General features: G+C 33.8%; 3 protein-coding genes across 4 annotated transcripts in view; 2 read left to right on the forward strand and 1 right to left on the reverse strand.

The window, feature by feature from the left end:
- Positions 1–26,144, forward strand: part of LOC105336881 (uncharacterized) — a 133,930-nt gene that overhangs the window by 52,029 nt on the left and 55,757 nt on the right. The gene's annotated exons all lie outside the window — the stretch shown is intronic.
- The window catches only part of LOC136274826 (carbohydrate sulfotransferase 1-like), an 80,548-nt gene that overhangs the window by 19,067 nt on the left and 35,337 nt on the right, over positions 1–26,144 (reverse strand). The window contains exon 1 of one of the 2 annotated variants that reach the window (XM_066082518.1): positions 3,920–4,366. The exons of the other annotated variant lie outside the window; for it this stretch is intronic. Coding sequence (XP_065938590.1) covers positions 3,920–4,007 — 88 coding nt within the window. The 5' untranslated portion in view covers positions 4,008–4,366. Of the gene's footprint in view, positions 1–3,919; positions 4,367–26,144 lie in introns of those variants that run through there. 2 annotated transcript variants of the gene reach the window in all.
- Positions 13,809–16,161, forward strand: LOC136274823 (uncharacterized). The gene is made up of 2 exons (XM_066082503.1): positions 13,809–14,504; positions 15,012–16,161. The coding sequence occupies exons 1-2, from the start codon at positions 14,283–14,285 to the stop codon at positions 15,852–15,854; spliced, it is 1,065 nt and encodes a 354-aa protein (XP_065938575.1). The 5' UTR covers positions 13,809–14,282; the 3' UTR covers positions 15,855–16,161.

Genomic DNA, 26,144 nt, shown 5'->3' on the forward strand with positions numbered 1-26,144 from the left:
ATTATATGTAAAGCCCCCATGACCGATTTAATGCGAAAAACAGCTAGTGTTTATTTTAGGTGTTTTGATTCAATAGATGTGTATGACATAAAATAATACTAAAGTATTCACTGTTTATCGACATTCCGTACACATACACTTCTTAATACATCAGTCTCGGCGTGGCGTTAGTTTGATGACATTCATTCAATAAGAAATTAAAGAAATCTCTAAAAAACAACTCTCTTTTCTCATCTTACATATACATTTCCATGCATAATAAACTAGAATAGTAATTTGTGTACTGGAACAATCTTAATTTGTGCCACACTGTGTATAGCTGTAAAATCACTCCTACTTTTGCTAACATTTCCAATCCGTTTCGATTAAAAAATATGATGATCGCGTACAACCTACCTTGAATAACACAGTGGCATTCCGAAAACTTCATAAAATATATGAAATATATATGGAATCCAATGAAGCCCATGATCTACCTGGCCCTGTATGTACATACATGTTTTTAAAAAAAATCATCGACATCCCCCCTTCCCCATCTCGAGCAGACAGAATTATTTTAAAAACGTACTTGAAAAAAAAAGAAATTTGTGGATTAACTTATACCGGTTTGTTTAAATACTTACCAGATCTAATAGAACAAATTATAGCAACGTAAAACAGAAGCAAAGATCCGAGAAAAACCAACACATATCTCGTTGAGAAGATACTTTGAAGTACAAACATTTTGTTTCCGAAAAAAACCCCACACAAAATCTAGGAATAAATAGTATCACACAAAAACGTTTTGTTACTTTATAGATACAGTGTATATTGTACACATCTCCACTGCTTTTAAAATACAAGTACTGTCGTTCGCGAACTGCTGTGATGAAACTACTATGCATCTCAACAAAGAAATAAAAAGGGTTCCGTTTCAGAAACGCCCTTTTCTTGTCGCTAAAACTTTGTTGGGAGCTTGATTGGTTTTTGAATTTGCGAAAAGGCGAGTTCATCCTTTAGATGCCCTAGTGTCACATTGATAACTCGCTTTAAAAAAGTATAACTTAATATATGATGAATGCACATAAACATAATAACATTTTCGTTTGCTTTAGGCTCAACACATTGACTCGCGTGTAATGTATTAAAAATGAATCTGTTTGCGTTAGAGTTCATTGTTTTAATGAAAAGGAAGTCTCTGAAAGACATCTTAAAGTTCTTTTTCTCATCATTTTCTTTCATGCATCAAAAACTATTAATTATAAAACCAACTATACTTTGAAAAGCCCCTCCCCCCCCCTCCAAAAAAAGAACCATACAAAACTAGAAATGTGATGTATGTACCAGAACAATCTCAATTTGTAGCCACATAGAATAAACACTTGCTGTGTATTACGTTTAGTCAGTCGTGGGGTTAGAATAACCCCCTTGTACACAATGATAACATCTGACACCCTAACCCGTGTTATTGGCGGTTTCTTACTTCAATAACAAGATGCATGGCTATGAAGCCGTTCACATCCCCTACAGAGCAACCCATCGGTGAACAACACAATGTGTAAATAGTTCCTGTTTAGGGGGGCAACAATTTAAATTGACACCCCGAGAAAACCATTGTCAACCGAAGCGGAGGTTGACCATGGTTTCCGAGGGGTGTCAATTTCTTCTTTTACCTTCCCCAACAGTATTATTTATTTTATCATACTGAATATCTTTATTTAAAAAAAAATTCACTGCTTTTCTAAATCTATGGCCAACAGTACGCGCATAATTAACTGCGTCTAAACCATTCAGATTTCAGTATTTAACATGAAAGTATAATAATACTTGTTGTCATGTCGCATCTTTCTGTACGATTAAGTCATGGATGTTTAATTGAGCGATCATTTATTTAAACAAAGGCCATTAAAACCAACACCGAGAGTACAATGATCTTACATTGGCATGTTAATGTTTACTGTTGGCTTTTTGCAATGTTATAACAATTGTATTAAGATTTTAGGGTGGATAATCAGTGTTTCTTTTTTCAGTTTATTCTATTTCATTTTATTCCAATTTAGTTTGTCATTTTAAAGGGTACTTCCAGTCAAATTTTTTTTATTTCATTAAAATACTCACTTGATCATTTTAATCACAGTCTCGAAAAAACCAAGTCTGCAGGATTTGTAGTTCAGCTGGAATTAATTTCAAAAGATGCCAAACCTTACCGAGAGTAACCTTTTGCTCGGCTGATTCCGCCGTTATCAGCTGTGTGACGTCACAAATGTATCCCACTGCAGAGGCAGTCTCTATTGCTTTACAAACTACGTATTGTCATCTTATTATGACAGTGAACAAAAGAGGGGCAGAAGATGTTTTAGGGTAGGTTTATAAATACACATTAAGATGGAGTATCCCATCACAAAATTTTACTATTAGAATGAACCACACTTGATTCAAAATATATTTTGGTCGTTTTGCAAATGTCACTGTGTTACACTAAGTAGGTTGTACGTGATTCCCATCTTTTTAAAAATCCACACGGTTGGAAATATTAACAAAGGTCTGGCTGATTTAAGCGAAACACAATTGTCTAAGTAGCTACAAATTGAAATCATTCTAGTACATGTTTCATTTGCCTGCTATCCAAAGATAATTTTTTTTACAGGTATGATATCCAAGACGCAAAAGAGAGAGATGTCTTTCGGAATTTTCTGTTTCACTGAATTAATGAACTCAAACTAACGCTTCGCCGAGACTTTGATACATTAATAAGTGAATGTGTATGGAATGTTGATATTTTAATTCTTGTATGTCAAACTGTTCTTTTATACAAACGCGTAAATATTTTCGTCTTTAAAGATATCCACATTATAATAATGTTGAAAATATCTTCGGAATATTTGTGGGACTCATAAATGCCACTCTTAACAAAGGTTTAACAGTTCAAAATAGAAATAAACACATCTGAGATGAATACCATGCAAAAAACTCACCAAAAAAAGAAACCATGTCAGATCAAGATTAAGGTGTGACGTAGACAGATGATGTATCTATGTCAAAATTGACAATTATCACACATTGAATCTTATTGTTCAAAATGCCCCCCATTCAGTTTAATTCAAAGTTTGACCAGTCTTAACAGGATATCAATCATCTACCGAACAGTACGTGTATATCCCCATTCAATAAATCAAATCAAAACACTAAACTGAGTATATCAATCCGTGAGGAATTTAAAAGATGATGATCAGATAAAATATACGAAGTATTACACAGTGACATTCCCAAAACGGCCAACAATATGTGAGAGAGAGAGAGAGAGAGAGAGAGAGAGAGAGAGAGAGAGAGAGAGAGAGAGATTGATTGTTTTAAACATGCTGGAATCAAATTGATATTATGTTAACATCAAAATACAGAAAATTTGGACTTCTAATTCTAATTAGTGGCACTGTCTTTTCTGATATATTTCATTTTATCAAATAAAATATATACAACATGACTACTTGTTGTATATTTTATTTGATAAAATGAAATATATCGGAAAGGACAGTACGAAAAAAATGCGCGTAAAATGTTTACGTCGCGTAAAATGTTTGTGCATTTTGCATACATGTATACGGAACAGACATAGTTCCTGATATGGAAATATAGTTGTTTACGTGATGTGTCTATATTTGGATATGATTCTTCAAGCGATACGGACCCTTTTTTATGTTAGATAATAATCCCGCTTTTTTTGTTCTCTGTGACAGTTTAAAAAGTTCAAGGGTGTACATTTCTTTACAACTGACAAACATGAATAGAACAGGTCGGTGTTGACATCCCGTTATTAACGTTCTTGACGGTTTTTTTTTACCCTTACAACCCCCCCCCCCCCCCCCCACACACACACACACAAGAAAAATAGAAAAAAAGAATGCTATTGATAAACTTATAACGGTTTCGTTTGATCACTTACCGGTACCAATTAAAGCAACATAAAACAGTAGTGTAGTTCCGAGAAAAACAGACACAGATCTCGCCGAGAAGATAGTCCGATGTAGCATTTTGTTTCCGAAAAAATAGGACACGTGCAGACAAACGAGAAACACAAAAACCGCGTGCTTTGTCGTGTCACACACCACTGCTTAAAATACAAGTACTGCCGTAACGCAACTTCGATGTATCTCTACAAAGAAATCAATAGGGCTCCTTTTTAGAATATTTGACTTAAAACGTTGTTGGGAGCCGATCTCGGCCTTGTTTGCTCGAACTTTGAATAAGCATTGTATGCCAACTGCTCCGGTTAAAGGCCGGGTTTTATATATTGGCGACAGCAGCTAACTCGATACGATGTCGTGCAGACCTTTTGGTTCTATGTTCATTAACAAACCCAAATATAACACATGCTCAGACAAAGGATACCCTGGCTCCGCACCATGGTAGAAGAAAATGATCAATAAAGAAAGCTAGAATAGCCGATGTAATTTTATCATAAATGAGAAATGATTGGTTTTTAAAATAAAAAGAAAGAAAACAATTGAATTAGGATTTTAAATAGATTATCTGAAGGTCAATAGTTGTTACTTGATCTGATTTTACGCACGTCTATTTAAAAACAATGTTTTGCTGGGTTGGGGGGGGGGGGTAATAAGTTCTAAATTTGACACAGATTTTTATCATTAAATGTCTCTCAGTAATTTTCTTCTTAGGTCATGAGCAGGGCCAATGTGAAACTACCATAAACGATACCTGGATCTGGTAAAGACCATTTACGATTTTAATTTTTTTTTTCAGACTGTAAATGCTCTAAACCTGTAAGTTTTGTTTATAGTACAATATTACACACCCGCTCGCACGCACGCACATAGAGATAACCACTAAATAAGTTTCATTAGCTTGAGATTATAAAATCGGATATGATGACGCCTCAATGATTTGACGTTGGTCAAACTGAGTGATCATTTCACCGTGTAACTACTTAAACTGATAAACATGATGATATGTTTGCTCTAAAGGTGCAATGCCACTACATGTACGACTGCCAACAGCATGCCATATGGTGGATTAGAATCTCTTTTATTTTATCAGTAGTGTTACCCCCTATTGATATTTGGTGATGGTGAAAGGGGGGGGGGTCCTGTATGTTGTATTAGGAATGGGGAGGGTGACATTACATATCAAATTCTTGAAGAGAAGTTTCATAAAAGTCTCATACACGAAATAATCCATAAACTCCAGAGAATTAACGACTTTTGAAAACCACACCCTTGAATGTAAAACGATAGGCTTGATTAAAGAGAGTTGTTTTTGTGCTAATATATTTCTGATTTTTAAAATGGCGTGTGTTGCCTATATAACTATAATGGAATTTCTACGAAGAGGAGAGTCGATAACCCTCGGGGCCATAATCGGTTGGAGGGGGAGGGGTGCCCTCAAGCACCTTTGCACCGTTACAAAACTACTATAGCATTGAATGATTTATTTTTCACTTAGTCGTGTCAATAACTGCCGTCTGGTGAGCAGACAAATTGAAAAAACGCGCGTTAGAGCGTTATGATAATTTGTCTGCTGAACTGACGGCAGATATTGACGCGACGACGTGAAAAATAAATCATTTATATTCACATTACCTTATTAATAAAAGCAATGATTTAATTAATATAATAAATAAATCGGTAACAATTGCAGGTCACTGAGGGGGTAAACCAGTAACAGGAAGAGCAAGAACACCCGTTTTCTAAAACCGACTTAAAGTGGTTATCACACATAGACTGTTGAGATTAACCTTGAGTATATAAACCATGAAAAATGCCGGACTCTTGAAATTTTGCTATGAACATTAGAATCAACTTTGGGGTTCAATAAACATGGTGTTTTTTTTAGGCTATTGTCTTCTAGTTCACCTTGAAGTTCAATCTCAAAAAATTTTTTCAGTAGTTATCATCAAAGTAAATACCAATAGATTTAAATGATCATGGTTGAAGTGGCGAAGCGCTTCTAGATTTTTCAAACACAATAGTACGTTAACAAAAACAAAATAAGATTATTTTCTACATAAGTTATCTTTCTTATCAGATGGTCATTCAACCTTAATCTCTCTCTCATTCTCTCTCTCTCTCTCTCTCTCTCTCTCTCTCTCTCTCTCTCTCTCTCTCTCTCTCTCTCTCTCTCTCTCGTTGTGCTTTGAAATGGATTAATATTAAAAATATTCTATTACATTATTTTCAAACCTCACATAAATCAGGTTCATCTGATTTTAAATTTTTGAATCAGTGAAGATGGTATAATACCATTGCTTCAGTTTGAATCTATACTTATAGATTAATACTTTTTAAAACAATATTCATTTAAGTAAAGATTTGACAAATGTTGAATTTTTAAAATAAGCCAATTCGTTTCTTGAATGCTCGATTTTAGAATTCCTTGCTCTTCCATTAAGCCTCTCAATTTATTCATATTAGACGGACTATAATAGAGTGTCTGTTGAAAAAAAAATCGTGATTTTTAAAACTGCGAACCCGTGTCAATGAACTAAAATTAGAATCAACCCGTTTAATCATTTCGGTTAAAATATAGGCTACGTTTCCGCATTCAAAATTTTGAAATTCTCTTCTCTTGAAACATTCTGTTTGCGATGTTTACACAGATAACTAAAACGTGACTAGTTTTTTTTTTCAATGGTGCCTAAAAACCAATCTCTTTTTTTCTTCCTTCTCATTAAATCTGTGTTTACAACATGTGTTTGCATTTTCAAATTGCGCTGTAAAAAATCAATGAATTCTCAATTCAATTGACTTTGTGACACCTTTTCTGCCTTTTAAGCAAATTACAAACGGTCGATCGAGTATATATTGATATATTTTATAGAATACAATCAACAAGATAAAATAAACCCCCCCAAAACAAAACAGATAACTTTGGTAGCATTGTGTTGAATGAGAAAAAAAAATACAGACAACGTGCATGCGTTCCTTTTGACACTTCCATTTCGTATACATTAAACTATGCTTACCAGCTTACATGTTTTTTTTCCTTCGACTTTTAATTTGTTTGATAAAGGCTATGAAGAGAGAGAGAGAGAGAGAGAGAGGAGAGAGAGAGATGAGAGAGAGGAGAGAGAGAGAGAGAGAGAGAGAGAGAGAGAGAGATCGCCAAGCTTTCTTTCTTTGCTAAAATTATATTTTTCCGAAGCATTTTGAGGAAACCCTAAAATCCTTTTATGTTTTTTTTTTTTATCCCTTTATATCCAATTCGTATTATGGCTAGCAGGAGCTGCCTGCCCCCCTCCTTTCTAATAAATATCTACAAAATATTTCATTGCATGTGATATAAAGCTTGATTTTATGGAGAATTGAACCAATGTTTATCTTAAGTTATCAACAGTAAACAAGAAAAGTAATTATACTGCTGCAACGTTAATCTAAAAACACAGTTTTGAATATCCCTAATGAATCGCAGAACCAGCATACAAGTTTCTGTCTTACTCAATCCCCAATGGAAGCGATAGCAAGAGATCGATTATTCAGAACGACACCAATCTGAGATAAACTTATACAAATCAAATGACAACGCAAAGAATGGTTCAACGCTTCAGAAAGTATATAACATCATTGGACAATACAATGCAAACGATTCTTAAATGTTTGCTACAGTGTAAACAACTACAAGTAACCAATGAATGTTTTACGCATATCAAATTTTTTTGCGTGTTACAAAATTTTGCGAAATTGGGGGAAATGTTTAACGTTTTTGTTTTTTTTGCGTCAGTCATTTTTTTTTTTTGCAATTAAAAAGTTTAAAACAGCAAACAATACAGGGATCAATTCCTGCTTATTAAATGTTTGCGATGTAAAAGTATTTGAGAAAAAGCGAAAATTAGGTCATTTGCAATAGTTACATTGTACTCGATTAACGGTGTAAGAAAAATTTGTTTACGTCTTTAAAAAAAAATGATGTTCAATATGTGAATAACACTTCTTTTATAAGATCAAAACGTCTTTCTGTAACGAAAATCAAAGTAAGGAATACTTTCATTAAATTCAAAACAAAACTGACCAATACGAATTATATAACAAAAAAATTAAGCTAAACACATGCATAAAAAACGTTACTAAAATAAATACAGATCGTATAGTAAACATTTTAGTATGAGATTTTCATACATTTTGTAACTCCTTAACACCCCCCTCCCCCGGTCCCCGCCCCTAGAACAAAAATCCAAAATCACCAAAACTAATGTTGATTCATTAATCATGTAAACTAAAGTTTAGTTAGAGAAAACCAAAACTCTGTGATCCAAGGAAAAATACCATCTATCAACTGCCTGCTTCTCTCTCTCTCTCTCTCTCTCTTTCTCTCTCTCTCTCTCTCTTCTCTCTCTCTCCTCTCTCTCTCTCTCTCTTCTCCTCTCTCTCTCTCTCTCTCTCTCTCTCTCTCTCTTAACAAATTCTATACCTCTCATTAAATCACACATAAGATCAGCCCCATATATTTTAAAATTAAATTTGAATAAAATGTAGAGTAAAATTAAAATAAAAAACGCACTCATCATCCTCTTTCCACCCTAAAGTCTCTCTCTCTCTCTCTCTCTCTCTCTCTCTCTCTCTCTCTCTCTCTCTCTCTCTCTCTCTCTCTCTCTCTCTCTCTCTCTCTCTGCACTCTGTTTTATTGACCCCTGTTTAAAGAAATAATCGCACATCTATACATCCATGACTTAATAGTAAAGAGAGATGTAATATGACACGAAGCACTGTATTGTCCGCCAGTGGTTTGCTTCGTAGCGGATCTTAGCGATTTGACGTCTTGGTATTGAAGTAAGAAGCTGTCATTTACACAAGTTAGGGTGTCAGATGTTGTCTTTGTTTACAGGGGTAGGAAGGTCATTATTATATGTAAAGCCCCCATGACCGATTTAATGCGAAAAACAGCTAGTGTTTATTTTAGGTGTTTTGATTCAATACACTACTGGCTCTAAAAACCCCTGTCCGTATGAAAATCCCCTGTCTTCCCCTGTCACCCCCTGTGTTTTCACTGTCATCCCCTGTACATCCCCTGTGTGCCACTGTACAGAGCCCCTGTATACCCTGTCATCCCCTGTGCGCCCCTGTACACAACCCCCTGTGTGCCACTGTAAGCCCCTGTGACCCCCTGTACACCCCTGTCATCCCCTGTAAGCCACTGTATACCCCTGTGCATGTTCCTGACATCCCCTGTACGGCTTTTGACTGGGTTTTTTTTTTCAATATCATTTTCTTATTTCAACTATTGAAATCACATGTGTTATATTTTGAGCTATATTTGCACTCAACAGCGCTGAATCACAAGACACACTTTTATCGTAATTTTAGAAATCACATATTTTAGTTGATAATTTATTGATACTTCAATAATCATGCGAACAACTAAAGATTTGAGATTCACCGGGTGGTAAACCTCAGGTGAGGGCGGTAATTATTTTTATATTATGTGTGCAAGCCCTCAGGGCATGTATAGTCTTTTGGAGCTTGGGTACATCGCTACTCCCTAATGTTTGAAATATTTAGACATAAAAATACAACATAGAGTGAATTATTTATTTTTTTTAAATTGTATGTACACTTTACTTATGAATATCTTTAGTCTATGAATCATATGATTCTTGGTAATAAACAACACACTAGAAACTAACTAAAGATCAAGCGAGGTACATGGTTTTTAATTTTGTATATAAAATTATCTAAACATATAGGAGCGAACAAAAACTAATAAATCAGTCAAAATATAGAATTTACAATCAGCTATGTTACGATAGAGAACACCTTTCTTCTTTTTTCTAACCAAGTTCTTGGTTATACCTTTATCAATTTCCCGTGAATAGCAAAATAAAGCTTAAATAGCTTATATAAAATTGCCTAAGAAATTATTTTATTATGTTTGTTCAATACGTTTCTGACCGGCTTATTGGACTCTTGAATTTTAACTGCTGTTTTAATCTCATAATCAATTTCATTAATTTCCAAAATCTAATTGGCATACCCCTTTTACTGCAAAGTGGAAGATATCAAAGATAATTTAATCAATTGCCATTGAACAGAAATCTGTCGCCAAGGTTAGAAAATGTAAATGTGTTTTCTATACATGTACATGTAGGAGGTTTTATAGATATTAAGAAATTAAAAAAAAAAGATTAGGAGAGAGAGAGACAGAGACAGAGAGAGAGAGAGAGAGAGAAAGAGAGAGAGAGAAAGAGAGTTTGCATTGATTTTGAATTATTAAATATATAGTTTACCCGGGAATTATTTCCTAATAAGTAAACATGCAATCCTAATTTTTATTACCTATTCTTTATCATTCCGCAGCCCTGGTCAGAACAACACAACATACTATACTAGCTATAGTGTTTTCTATACATGTAGCCTAAGGAGTTTATACAGAGAGAGAGAAGAAAAGAGAGATAGATTGCATTGATTTTTAATTAAAAGTTACTAATAGTTTAACCGGGAATTAATTTCCTAATAAGTAAACATGCAATCCCAATTAATTTTCATAACCAATTTTCTATAATTATTTAGATTAACTAAGAGCTGTCATATTGATTTTTAATACATCAATGTTTTATACTAGACCAGATCAATTGATCAAAAAACTTGAAGACACATGATTAACAACTATCTGATTGAAGCTACAGTTTTTAAAGGAGAGGATTTTGACATTATTTCACTCGGTCAGTGATTATATAATAGCTACTGTACACAGCCCGTCTTGACAATTTGCAGTTCACGGTAGCAAGAGATGATAGACACACGTGTACACGTATATATATACACACACTTCCTCAGATCTGAATGGTCGGTCAGTGATTATATAATAGCTATATACTGTATACAGCCCTTCTTGACAATTTGCAGTGCACGGTAGCGAGATTAAGAACAATGAGGTGACAGACACACGTGTACTTGTATATACACACACGTCCTCATGTCTGGATGGTCGGTAATGCTACACAATAATGCAATAAGTTGTTTAAACACCCCTTATGACCTTTTTCCCAGTCTGTCAAGTAAAGAAACAAGAAATTGAAAATTTCAATTTTTCAGTTCTGAGAGTTTCAAACATGAAAAGATTGAAGAGTTTTAAATTCAGAACATTATTTGGCTCAGTGATATGGATTAAAACTGTATATTGCTCTTTTATATTTTTCATTTTATCTGATATTTTTCTGATCCGAAACCCGGACCATTGTTTAAGATAATGCATGTGTGTAAAATTAAATGGTACCCCGTTACGGCATTTGCATTAAATCATTCATTAACGGTATCATTACTCTACAGTGTATATGCATGAGGACACTTTTATACAATAATGCATATAGATAACTAAACTGTAAAATGCACACTAGCTGATAGAAGTTAAAAGTGTCAATGGACTGGTCTAATCCCCCTTTCCGAAAAAAATCAACTCTCTCTCTCTCTCTCTCTCTCTCTCTCTCTCATGATTTATTAAAAAAAAAACAATACTGACAGCAATTATCAGCGATTTACATGAACTTCACAAAGGCTGTTCAATTCTATGCATCATTACACTGGTCAAAGGTGATCATTTCATCATTTCGATCGGTGTGTGGTTATCTGCATGTGCTGATTATGTTGTGTTGTTATGCGCTTTATCTCAGTCAGGTTACATGGCACATAACATTGCAGATTTCACGCACTCCTCCACTTATTTTTCTTTCTTTCTTTTTTATTTTACAAATTACAGAACACGGTCATCTGTTTAAATGCATGTAATAAAAAAGCGGTTTATCGGTAAATAAGTATATCTTGATTTGTATCAATGTTGAGTCAAAATTATTTACGTTTGTAATAATATTGCCTTCTATGAAATGCAAAGAAAAACAAGCACCGTCTAAAACATGAATGCTAAATATAAATTTTTAAAAATCCGCATTAATTAAAAGCTATTTATTTACTTAGCGAGCAGTTAAAGACCGTACAGGGGATGTCAGGGGCATGCACAGGGGTATACAGTGGCTTACAGGGGATGACAGGGGTGTACACGGGATCACAGGGGATTACAGTGGCACACAGGGGTTGTGTACAGTGGCGCACAGGGGATGACAGGGTATACAGGGGCTCTGTACAGTGGCACACAGGGGATGTACAGGGGATGACAGTGTAAACACAGAGGGTGACAGGGGAAGACAGGGGATTTTCATACGTACAGGGGTTTTTAGAGCCAGTAGTGATAGATGTGTATAACATAAAATAATACTAAAGTATTCACAGTTTATCGACATTCCATACACATACACTTCTTAATATATCAGTCTCGGCGTGGCGTTAGTTTGATGACATTCATTCAATAAGAAATTAAAGAAATCTCTGAAAAACAACTCTCTTTTCTCATCTTACAATACATTTGCATATACATATGCATAATAAACTAGAATTGCAATTTGTGTACTGGAACAATCTTCATTTGTAGCCACACTGTGTAAAGCTGCAAAATCACTCCTACTTTTGCTAACATTTCCAATCCGTTTCGATTAAAAAATATGATGATCGCGTACAACCTACCTTGAATAACACAGTGGCATTCCGAAAACTTCATAAAATATATGAAATATATATGGAATCCAATGAAGCCCATGATCTACCTGGCCCTGTATGTACATACATGTTTTTAAAAAAAATCATCGACCTCACCCCCCCCCCCCCCAATCTCGAGCAGACAGAATTATTTTAAAAACGTACTTGAAAAAAAAAAGAAATTTGTTGATTAACTTATACCGGTTTGTTTAAATACTTACCAGATCTAATAGAACAAATTATAGCAACGTAAAACAGAAGCAAAGATCCGAGAAAAACCAACACATATCTCGTTGAGAAGATACTTTGAAGTACAAACATTTTGTTTCCGAAAAAAACCCACACAAAATCTAGGAATAAATAGTATCACACAAAAACGTTTTGTTACTTTATGATATATTGTATACATCACCACTGCTTTTAAAATACAAGTACTGTCGTTCGCGAACTGCTGTGATGAAACTGCTATGCATCTCCACAAAGAAATAAATAGGTTTCCGTTTCAGAAACGCCATTTTCTTGTCGCTAAAACTTTGTTGGGAATTCGATTGGTTTTTGAATTTGTGAAAAGGAGAGTTCATCCTTCGGATGAGCTACGCTACACATTGATGACTTGCTTTGAAGAAAGTATAATTTAATATATAATGAATGCACATAAACATAGTAACATTTTCGCTTGCTTTAGGCTCAACACATTGACTCGCGTGTAATGTATTAAAAATGAATCTGTTTGCGTTAGAGGTCATTTTTAAATGAAAAGGAAGTCTCTGAAAGACATCTTAAAGTTCTTTTTCTCATCATTTTCTTTCATGCATCCAAAACCATTAATTATGAAACCAGCTATACTTTGAAAAGCCCCCCCCCCCCTCCAAAAAAAACAAGAACCATACAAAACTAGAAATGTGATTTATGTACCAGAACAATCTCAATTTGCAGCCACATAGAATAAACACTTGCTGTGTATTATGTTTAATCAGTCATAGGGTTAGAATAACCCCCTTGTACACAATGATAACATCTGACACTCTAACTCGTGTTAACGGATTTTTTTTACTTCAATAACAAGATGCATGGCTACGAAGCCGTTCACATCCCCTACAGAACAACCCATCGGTGAACAGCACAATGTGTAAATAGTTACTGTTTAGGGGGAGGGGGGGGGGCAACAGTTTAAATTGACACCCCGATATATATCTTGATTTATATGGCATCGTTTTCAAAATTAGGTTTGGGCTACAATGAAGTGGTGAATTTTTAAAATGGAATAATATAGAGAACAAATTTCAATCTTCTTCAAAAGCAATCAGCCAAAATAGCTTAAACTTGTGTGAAAGCACAAGTGTGATGATAAAAGTTTAATCAAATCACGGTTCCATGGAGAAAGGTGGGGCTACAAAAGAGGAAGATTTAAATAGGAAAAGCGAAAAATCTTCTCACAACTACTGAAACAACGAAAGGAGTTTGATTCTTTAAATAAAGATAATGTTGATTAAAGTAGGAAGATTTTTAACTTTTTGTGCACAATCCATTATACCAAATTGTCAAGATATTTTGAATTAGTTACTACATGTATAATGCTGATTTGATCGGAGTTATGGCTTTTGTTGGTAAAGTGAGCGATGTGGCCCATGGGCCTCTTGTTTTATTTTAGATGTGAACATTTAGCAATATACTTTTATTAAGTAGAGAATAATTCTAAATATTTAAGCTTTAAAAGTTGAATGTTCTGCTGTTCAGATTTCTTCTTTATATTAGGATCAATATAGTTTTAAAATGGCCACAGCTGCCCAGTTACACTGTGCTGAGCATTGGGAAATCAAACCCACCTTTTGCACAAATAGAAATTTGTATATGTTTGGTTTTTGTAGGGAAAAACAGCATGCATCGTTGAGCAGTAACAACTTCCCCAATTTACACCGTCCTCTTCCTAGAATAGAGAGCGGTATTTATAACAAGATAGAGGACATGCATGATGCAAGGAAAGGGAGAATTAATGTATGTATAATTCCTTTAAATACTTTAATATAATTAGTCGTTATATTTATAAAAATCGAATATTTTTAAACATGATTTTTCATCAGCCTTTAATAGTTACTGTACTGTGTTTACTGACAATTTACTTTTAATACAAGAATTACACTTATGAATATGAAATATTTTATTCATGTAAGGTAACATATTTTTCTTATTATTTAACTCTCTTCTTGTGATAATCTATGGGGCGTATTTGAAGTTTATTTCTTTAAAATCAGATGATAGGGATACAATTCTAGTATTCAATTTAAAAATGAAGTCAGAAATACATAATTTTATACACTTGTTATGGTACCATAATAATTTTTCTCTATTGCCAAACGCTTATATTGACCAGCGTACATAAGAAAGACGGGTTTAAAAATCGGACATTTTTTTCTTTATTACAAAAAAATATTTAGTATTAATTGTTAAAATATCCCAGTTTGTTAAAAAATTCGATTAAACGATTTTTGTTTTACTTTACAGCCAATCTGGGTTAACCAGAACTATGACTCTCATTTTCATGGAGGTGGAACCGTTGAAAACCAAAATGTCCTTGGACAGAGCGCCATGAAGAAATGCGATAGCTGCGCCAAAGGATTCTACACGTTTGATCCCCGAAAATCCGTCGATGAGGGTGTCCTTCAAGCGCCAACTAGATATGGAAAGTTGAGTCCTATCCTTCCAAGGAACAATTCCAGTTCTCATGGACTGGACATCATGGGGTATCTTACTCCAGGTAAACTGTTGGCCAAAACTGGAGGTTCAAATTGCGCAGACGACTGCCGTCGAGCGGATGACGTTTCTAACGTAGAAAGGATTAGAGGCGAAGAGGAAAGGGAAATGGGAATAGCGCCCACTAATCAAGATGCTTTGGGAATTCCAAATAACGTGGATACTGTTAACAATGTTAGTTCGTCTGTGAATGGTACCAACACTATGCGAGATGGTAGCCCTGGAGTTACTTTTAGTATCGACGAGTCCGGTATAGTGAATGAGGCGTTCGAAGAAGATACAGCCAGTTCTGATTCTGCTGGAAAAGGGGCTTTAGAGGAAGTGGAAAAAGTGGGACTAGAACCTGGTAACGATGTTGATTGTGAGAAAGTGGTTTCTGATGAAGTTACAAACAAAGAAATTGAAGATTGTCGTAATCCGGATAAATCTTTGGTGGAAGGGAAGTTTTCAGGAGAAGTGACAAAGGAAGAAGAACCACTCTATCACTTATTAGAAAATTTTTCAGAGAAAGTGGTTTCAGATGGAGTGCCAAAACAGGAAGAGGAAGTGAACGAGATAATCACAAAAGAACAGGAAGTGAGTGATGGGAAATAAACAATGACCATTGAATTACAGTGACGAAAAAAAGATATTCAGTAGAGTTTGTGATACAAAATTCTTAGAGTATTTTGCCACGTTTTTGCCAATGGACGACTATTGCTAGGTATATTCATATCTGTCAAGTTTCTATGAAAATGTTTTTGCAATTGTATACTGTTGATCTTGAACATAAATCAGTTTGTAGATACGCAGTACATCTTATATATGTCTAACATATATATTTACGTAATATCTACATGTATACAAATTGTAGCCACGAGGAGATTATCATATTACTGTGTTTTACTTTTTGTACACTTTATCTTATTACAATAAAACTATACATTTTAACGTAATAATTCGTAATATACATGTTATATTGCTGCGCAATATAATGAGCTATCGTATGGAACGCCACGGTTGCCTTATGTGGTTGATAGCCACATCATGATAAAATTGAAAATAAAACAGCTATTAAGAACCAAACCACATACATGTGAGACATCTCAGCGTCACATATGGAGATACCTTTAAGTGTGTATTAATACATTTTAAACGGTCATGATAACGATTTGGGTTCCTTTAGTTACTATCATGAACGACCAATTTGTTACTTGCTTCAGCAGGACTATGAACTGTTTTCTATTATATTTAGCAGAAACTGTTAAAGATCAGAAGCTCTCGAAAGCAATGTTATAAACGCACTAAATAGGGGCAGACATCATAGGAAAAGGGTGTGTTTTTGCACCTGATTGAATTGTTTTTTTTTATCCATTTTTGAAACCATTCCTTTATAAAAATGCCAGAAAAAAGCGCAGCAACAGGCTGACCGACAAACAGAATGACAATCAATTATACTTGTCTACACGCTGTCCATCTCAAGGTGGCTTAACATATAACTGTACATTACATGTATGTGACAAAACAGACCGAATACTGTATCATGAATATGCTATGACAACATTTTTAAAGGGCATCCATGAAATTTTCGTTACGTTGAGTTTTGTTTTAGTCCAAGTGTTTATGTTCAGTTTAGAGTAAGGGAGACAGCGATGTTTATCGACGAGTTTAGTTCGATAAAGTCGCGATAAAGGGACGTAATAATAGAATGCATTGCTTTCAACGGTTTATTTTGCTTTCTGTTCTGCTCTTAATTTGATACAAGAGAACCACATCCTATCTCCAGGAGTGTAGATACTAAGGAAAAGATAAATAAGTCCAGGGAAATCAATATTATAAGTTGTATGTGAACCAGTAGTAAACAATTTCAACTAAAACTGATTCAAGCTCCTCTCGTGTGATATTTTTGTGAAAAGACAAATTAGTTAAAGGGACATATGAAAATTGATCAAAGTACAATACATATTCTCTGTGATATGTTAATGTTTATTTTACCTTCATTTGAAATAGCAGAAAAAAAATCATAGACATGTTTTTTTTTCATCTTAGAAAAACGATTTTGAAAAACCAAAATACACACAGTATATCTATAATTCTTTTAATCGTTAAAATTGAATGATTTTCGTTTTATTTGAAACATTTTGAAAAAAAGAGATATAAGAAAAAATGCTTTTATTTAACTAATTGGTTTAATAATCAACTAGTTGAGATATAATATATCTTTCATCTTTTGATCAACAATATTTTAAAATGTCACACTGTCGTAAAATGATATTTGCAATTTTAGAGTTCTCGGACTTGATATGTAAAAACGAAATTATTTTTTTCAAGAACCATATCTACACAAAACTTGTAGAGCCGCTCATTACAAAACGATTCACCCATCTAAAGTGTTTTGCATAAGGAAAGAATTAATCAATTAAAGGATTTTAATTGGATTGCATTATATTAGATGGAATCTTCGATCTCATAAGTTTATCAATGCGTGGATCTTAATGAGTGCCCTATATGATGGTAGGCGAGGAAGAAAAAGTAAAGATCCTCATACCCACTCCTTATTCAGAAATTTATGTTCTTAAAAAAACTGCAAATATTCAGAATATGAAAGAGATTAAAGAACAATTTGTGATTTACTATAGGTAGCATATACATGTATATTAGCTATGATAGTACCTAGGAACCCAATATCCATTACAACTAATATTATAAGTAAAATATACATAGCTGTTTTTTGTTTGATATACATGATGTGATTGCCTGTCTGTCCTTTTTTCTCTTTTTTCTTTTTCTCTCATATATAACTCTTTTGCAAAATATTATGCTATATATTTATCTATTTTTGTATCATGTGAAATTAGAAAAGTTTCAATAAAATGTTTAAAAAAACTAAAATAAAACTCGTACACCTCTCGTTCAGGTAATGTTTGGCTCCGCGCTTTCTTAATTTTGACTTAAAGAGTACCGCCCATAAGGAGCGCTCCTTCATTATTGATTGATATCCTTTTAAGAACGTTTCATAATATATAGTAAGTGGTATCCTATCTACGAAGGATCGATAACGGATTCCAATTTAGATATGAAGTGATAGGTTTGTATCTGTAGGGAGTAAACATCAATATAAAAAAACCGGTTAAAAGAAATTTTCATTTGTTTTCATTTCGCTTCGCCCCCAGCTTTCAATTGTGTTTTAGCCTGTATATGTAGCATGACATTGCTACTTTTCTCACTTCCATCAAATTAAAAGGGACGGTTAATTGAATTTCTTTATGGTATTTTTAAGCTTGTGCCTTCTGACTTTGTTTCCTGATAAAACATTTATTATCGTCTTGCATTCTTGAATAAATGAGGTTCCTTGATAATCTTGCTGAATACAAAACCATCGTCCAGCTCAATTTGTAGGATGGTCTACAAATGCTCAATAGAACTAAAGCACCTTTTTGTAGCGTGCTTAGGACAGACAATAGGCAAACAAGCTTATAACCCAAGTATGTGGTGTTAAAAACAAATTGAACACATTGAACCATTAAAGCTGAACACCGCTCGTAAATAGGAACCGTCACACAGGTACCTGGTATATAAACCCTTCGATTTCGTTACACCCGATTGCACATCTGAAACTCGTGGCCGACGTGTAGTGTTCCTTTCGTTGTCTTTGGATTTTTATGCATTTAATTGTTATTTATGTGCATATTATGTCTGTAAATAATGCAATGACCAGTTCATTTGATGATAGTACTCTCCTGGTTTGAAAAAAAGTGCGTAAAACTTGACAATTTCATCGCGACCGAGAAACATGGCGAGGCAAGATGTACGTCCACACAGGTGAGACCTCTACAGCGATATACTTTGAACTGTTAGGAGGTCTATGGCTTATATAGGGGTGTAGGAAGAGCGGTGCTGAAAGAGAAATATGGCGGGCAGTGCCTATTTACGAGCGGTGTTCAGCTTTAAGGATAGAAGTATTGTTTCATTTTTAAGAAGTTACGGGACCCATTTATGAAGAGATGTAAACTCGTCATCAATATTTTAAATAGTGGAAAAGGTTCTTTACAATACTTTGAAGTTGCCAAAAATCCCTTTGCTGTTTTTTTTATGCACGACAAGAACTTAATGTTAAAATATAAAATGACAGGAATACATCCCAGCACAAAACATCATGACTTCTATCTAAGACATGAATAATGAGAAGGGAGCCCTGTTCCAGCTTTGATGTAAAGAATATATAATCCATACTATAATTTCCGGATTAGTTTTATGAGCTGTTCGTTATCGATTTGAAATGCTATGCTAAAATTTTCAAAAACATCAAATGAATCACAGAACTTCATTTTTGAAGGTGTTTGTAGACTGATATACATAAGATCATAGACCGGTACTTTAAGATTAATCATGTTTGGGACGCAGTTGACGCTAATACATATTTATGAATTTCTCTAGCATTAACTTGAATAATACTTGTATGTTTTTTAATAAAAATTTTATGTCGTCAAACGTATACAAAATACATATATGGTTTAGTTTAACTTTGCTTTGTTTCTATCATTGTCTTCATCTAAGTGAAAATATTTAAATAATTGTTTTGAGGAAACTGGGTTATCAACAAGTTAACCACAAGATCTACAATAAAATATTAGAAAGTATATTTTAAGCAATAAGTTTTACTTGATAAAGAAAAATAACACATATATCTTATATTTAAAATTTCAATATATTAAAAGATTTTTGCATTAACTCTTTTTTAAAGGAGATCCATATAGTCTAATAATGGACACAGCTATCGAGCTCTGTTAAAGATATAATACCATTTGATATCTTATTTTCAAGATCAAATATGGTTTAATATACCCCTCCCTTATCGATGAAATTCGTCCCCCAATATGAAATACTTTCCGACGACAATGTGACAAATGAGCCTGGTACACTTTCAATTCTTCGTTTCTTCTCGATTCACACACAAAAAAAAAACGAAATTTAATTGTACCAAAGAACTCATTTCCAGGCTTATCAGCCGCTTCGAAGCTGTGAATATTGCATAGAATACCTTAGTCCGCATTCATAACATTGATTTCCTATCTAGAAACTACCAAATATGAAATGAAGATATTTTTTGTAATTGTCAAAGATTTCTGATCAATAATACTTAACATAACCAGTTTGCACATAGCTGGCTGAATTCATAAGGAATTGTTATACCTTATATGTTGGAACAAAATTAAGATATTAATCTATGAGGGATGAAGGTTTGAGACAACTTGTAATAACATTGTCCTTAATTAATTTCAATCTCAGGTTATAAAACAATGCACAACCGATGAAATTGTCATGTAAGAAGGCAGGATGATCAAAAATTAACTACCGGTATCAGATCTGCCATAAATGTTTTGAATATGATTTTTCCGCTACTACTATTATCGGTCAGAATAACCCAGCAAAGATCAATCACAAAGAGTAAATTTTAAACGTAATAATTTATTTACACTAATATATTTATATATATTAATATAAAAATACAACTTACACTATAAGAACCCTAACTAAAGAGTGTCCGTTTCAACCTGCCGAATAGTTCAAATCACAATGTCCCAGTAAGTAGATAATTGTTTAATGTCTTCGAACACAAGTCCAATGAGAGTCTACTATGAGCTTTGTTTACAGGTTATTTGTACTAAAATATAAATCTAGCAAATTCTAGAAATTATATGTACAAGAAGTTACATGAACTAGATCTCGTTATGAGTAACGAGTAGGCTTCCGTCCGATTTTGTGTTATATGATACAATGAAATATCGATACTGTCTGCCAAATCTAAGATCCTGGTGAAACTAGGTTTTTTGTCTTGAGACCGGAAAAAGACGAACGGAAGTGATTAATGAAAATAAAAGCTAGTTTTTTTTTAAAACATTTGCCTAGTGTACATCACTGTTATTATTCTAGATGAAACACCAAAAACAATCGGTTAAACTTATTAAAAACATGAATTCTATGAACTCTTCTCGTGAGTACCGGAAGTGACAGTTGAAAAAAGAAACCCATTAAACACATCTTCAATCAATTGTCTATCATTCATAAATGTTCGTGTCTTAATCACTTATAGTGACTAAATTCTTGCAGGTATCAAATTTGTAAAAAAGATAGGTACCTAAGATATTTGATATAACTCACCGGAAGTAGAATATGTTTGCTTATTTAACATATGTAAGATCATGTAATTATAAACCGGTATTCATTCCATGTAAAACAAAAATAAGGAAAACATATTTTTAAGTGCTTCCGGTGACGACCGGAAGTGACGATAATTAAAAAAAAAATGTAAACATGGATACCTACTTAGGGCTGTCATCCCACAAAGTTTGGTTGTTTAAGTAATCACCGTTTTTGAGATCTAGTGGATTCCTTTGTTTTTTGTCTCTTGATAGGAAACGGACAGACGGAAATGCTCAGTGAAAATAAAAACTTAGTTTTTCTTGAACATTAGACACTTGTACTTTATTGTTTATTAATTGTACTAAAATTGTCAAAGAATAACAGTTAAACTTTCAAACAGCTGGATTTGTTTTAACCCTTCCGGTGAGGACCGGAAATGACGGTTGACAAAATGAAAGCAATCAAACGCATTTTCTATCGAATTTCTATTATCTATATAAGTTTTGTGTATTTATCACTTGACTCTCTGAGATTTCGTGGGTAAAACATTTATTTAAAAACGCTTTCTGAGATATTTGAGATATCTCACCGGAAGTACATTTTTTTTTTGCTTTTTCTAACATCGGATACACGACATATGTAAGGATTATTACTTATATTTCAATTCTTTATGAAACAAATTAAATGCAAAATAAAAAAAAATTGAAGTGCTTCCAGTGCCGACCGGAAGTTATGACGAACAGAAAAAAATAATTTAAAGACATGTACAACTATAGTTCTATAATCCTACAAAGTCTGAAAGCTCAAGTTCTTATCATTTTTGAGATCTCAATGTTACAAGCTTTTTGTCGCGGGACAGGAAACGGACGACAGGAAATGAACTTGGAAAAAATTAGAAATTGGATACTTGAGATATAATTTATTTCTATCACTCCTTAAAAATTTCAAGAAAATCTATTGAGCCATCTTTGAGAAATCGTGTGTACAAAAAAGGGGAACAAAATTCGTACCCAATTTTCGAGCCAAAGTGAGCTCTTAAGAACGGCGCCAATGGCATAAAACAAAAACAATAGGCACAACTTCAGACTATGGTCTACCAATCCTGAAAATGTCATATTCATATCTATGATAGTTTTCGAGATGAAGCGTGCACAAAATGGGTCGAAAAAGCGACAAAATCAGCAATTAATCGGTACCGGAAGTGACGACGGCAAAAATATTAGAAACCAAATATTTTAAGATCACTTCCTATTATCGGTGCAAAAAATGGTGTAAATAGGTTGGATAGTTTCCGAGAAATCGCGTGCACAATATTTGTGGAAAAAAAAAATAATAACTAGATACGACCTCGTTACGAGTAACGAGTAGGTCTTCCGTCCGATTTTTTTTTAGTTTAAATGATACCATGTAATATATACAATTTCAAAATTACCCCCCCCCCCCCAATTTGAAAATAAAGAATTAAAACCCTAATTACGTCAAACATGGGCCTGACGATGACTTTTTCAAACCGATAATGTAGAGATCAACAACTTTGATTTTATAATGCATAACAAAATACTTATCGTTTTCAAGTTATTCGTAATAGACTTTACGAGTCTCTTGGCCCCTAATTAAAGGGGCCAGCCCCTTTTTCTTGATTTTATTGGATAGAACTTTTGATTTTCTACTACTTTTGTTCTATATGTCTTATCAAAATATCAACTGATAAAAAGATACTGATCAAAACATATGGAAATTTTGATTCGAAATCTGTACCCCATTTTCGTGCCTAAGCGAGCTCCAAGGAATAGCGCCACTGGTGCAAAACAATTAAATAGTGCACAACTTCAAACCATGCTCTACCTATCTTGAAAATTTCAAAGTCATATCTCTTATAGTTTTTGAGCTCAGCTCTGCACAAAATTGGTCGTAAAAAATTACAAAATCGACCGTAAATCCGGACCGGAAGAGACGACGACAAAAATTCAAAAACATATAAAATTCAGATAATGTCCCATCATCTGTGAAAAAATTGTTGAGATAGGTGTAGTAGTTTTCGAGAAAATCGCGTGCACAAACTTTGGAAAAAAAATAATAATAAACAGTACGAGAACAATAAGGTCTTCCGTTGGAAACGGAAGACCTTAACTAGATACGACCTCGTTACGAGTAACGAGTAGGTCTTCCGTCCGATTTTTTTTATAGTTTAAATGATATCATGAAATATCGATACAATTTCAAAATTACCCCCCCCCCCCCAAATTTGAAGATAAAGAATAAAAACCCTAATTACGTCAAACATGGGCCTGAAGACGACTTTTTCAAACCGATAATGTAGAGATCAACAACTTTGATTTTATAATGCATAACAAAATATTTATCGTTTTCAAGGTATTCGTAATAGACTTTACGAGTCTCTTGGTCCTAATTAAAGGGGCCAGCCCCTTTTTCTTGATTTTATTGGATAGACCTTTTCATTCTCCACTACTTTTGTTCTATATGTCTTAACAAAATATCAACTGATAAAATCATACTGATCAAAATATATGAAAATTTTGATTCGAAATTTGTACCCCATTTCCGTGTCTAAGAGAGCTCAAAGGAATAGCACCACTGGTACAAAGCAGTTAAATAGTGCACAACTTCAAACCATGCTCTACCTATCCTGAAAACTTCAAAGTCATATCTCTTATAGTTTCTGAGATCAGCTCTGCACAAAATTGGTCTTAAAAAATTACAAATCGACCGTAAATCCGGACCGGAAGTGACGACGACAAAAATTCAAAAACATATAAAAATTCAGATAATGTCCCATCATCTGTGGAAAAATTGTTGAGATCGGTGTAGTAGTTTTTGAGAAATCGCGTGCACAAAATTTGGAAAAAAAAATAAACAGTACGAAAACAATAAGGTCTTCCGTTGGAAACGGCAGACCTTAATAAGAAACTGTGAGAAAACTATAAGGTCTTCCGTTGGAAACGGAAAACCTTAATAATAAAAAACTGTACGAAAACTATAAGGCCTTCCGTTGGAAACTGAAGACCTTAATAACCTGGACACTCAAGAATAATCTAGAAAGAATAACTGACCACTCCAGAATATTCTATTAAACAAACCTACTATATATAACACTACCCATTGTTAAGTAATAAATAATTCAAAAACTTTGAGCTTTAAAATTACACAGATATTCCCCAATCTCTCTTTAAAAATATTTTAGCTTTAAAATTTGAATCTGTGCAATATCAAGCTAATGGTACGTACATGTTTATCCCTCAGGGTCTTACTATTCATGTACAGTAAATAAAATCAGAAGAGCCCGATGCATAAGGCCGAGGCTTATATTGCGTATATTTATTTCTTGGCTTGTCTGTGCGATATGTTAAACTATGGAACACCATAGCAACTTTTTGTGGTTAGATTTATTATAGAATAATGCTTTTCAATAATATACTGTGGTTATATCATTATAAGACTGCTTTGTTATGATATATACTGCTTTATTATCATCTACAGCAGTAATTTCATTTAGAATGGTGCTTTAATATATTACGCAATAGCCATTTTGTATCTAAATGCATTCACTATAAGAATGTGGTCACTTGCATTAGAACCCCTCATATTTCATATGAGCATGGGCGGAGTTTTACAGTTATTAGATAACCAGAATATGATATATTTTTTTTAAAACCTCACTATTATGAACCAACCTACATACATGTGAGACATACAGAGCGTTCCATATGAAAATCAAGTTTCAACTTCAAGTTTGTATAGATTTTATATGGGCAATGAAAACAATTTGGTTTTTTCATGTGATCAAAGGTTCGAAATTGTTCCTTTAAAAATATAGGAAAAAAGTGCACAGCAACAGAATGATTGACAAACAGAACAATAGGCAGTTACTAGGCAACAACCGCTCTACCACAAAGGGGGCATACGATATGACTGTACGTTATTGGTATAACATATTTGAACACTACATCATGAATATGCTTTGGTAGAAATATTATGGAGCATCCATAAAACTTTCGGTACTTTGACAGGTCGAGAGCACTATATTTTGTGACGTCGGCATAAATTTGCATACAAACTTAGCCATCTGTTTACTTTTATCGACAAACCAATCAGGTGAATGAGTTGCGAGGCATTGTGGGTTACTACAAGTTTCAGTGTATACAAAGCGTATTGAAAATATATACCAATTTGAATTGACCTTTGGAAACTCATTTTGAATGATTTTTCAGAATTTATGAAATTAATATGGACAATTATGTCTGAACTTCAATTTCTATGCTCACATTTAAAAATATTGCATATGAGGACTTACATCAACCTATTTAAATTCCCCATTGCCAATGTTCAAAAGAGAGGTACGTCCTATTGAATTAGAAGCAGTGAGTACCGTTTTTTCACGTGATACCCCATATTTGGGACAATATTAGTAGAATGAGCGTTGCTATTTTCTTCAGGGACATTCATCAGAATGCCTAACGGACAAAATACTACATGCTGCATAGCTTGCGCTCCTGCGTTTGTATATTTGTGCATTTCTACTACCGTGACTTTTCACGTATGTAAAAAATGTACAGTTACCTGTATTTATCTCTAGTGCACAATGATAAAGTCACCAATACACAATTGTGCAGTTTTTTCTTATCAAAATCTGTTTGTACTTGTATGCGTATGTTTGTCAGTCGTTTGATACTGATCATTTTTTGAAGCAACAATTGATCAACTAAAACTACAGTATTTTTTAATGTGAGCATGGAACAAAGT

The sequence above is a fragment of the Magallana gigas genome, chromosome 4 (assembly GCF_963853765.1).
Source record: "Magallana gigas chromosome 4, xbMagGiga1.1, whole genome shotgun sequence".
In the NCBI taxonomy this organism is placed as follows: domain Eukaryota; kingdom Metazoa; phylum Mollusca; class Bivalvia; order Ostreida; family Ostreidae; genus Magallana; species Magallana gigas.

Bases quoted from the DNA above. Each gene is read 5' to 3' on its own strand.
- LOC136274823 (XM_066082503.1), top strand. From the start codon at position 14,283: ATGGCCACAGCTGCCCAGTTACACTGTGCTGAGCATTGGGAAATCAAA. The intron at 14,505-15,011 runs GTATGTATAATT...TTTACTTTACAG, and splicing joins CAAGGAAAGGGAGAATTAAT to CCAATCTGGGTTAACCAGAA.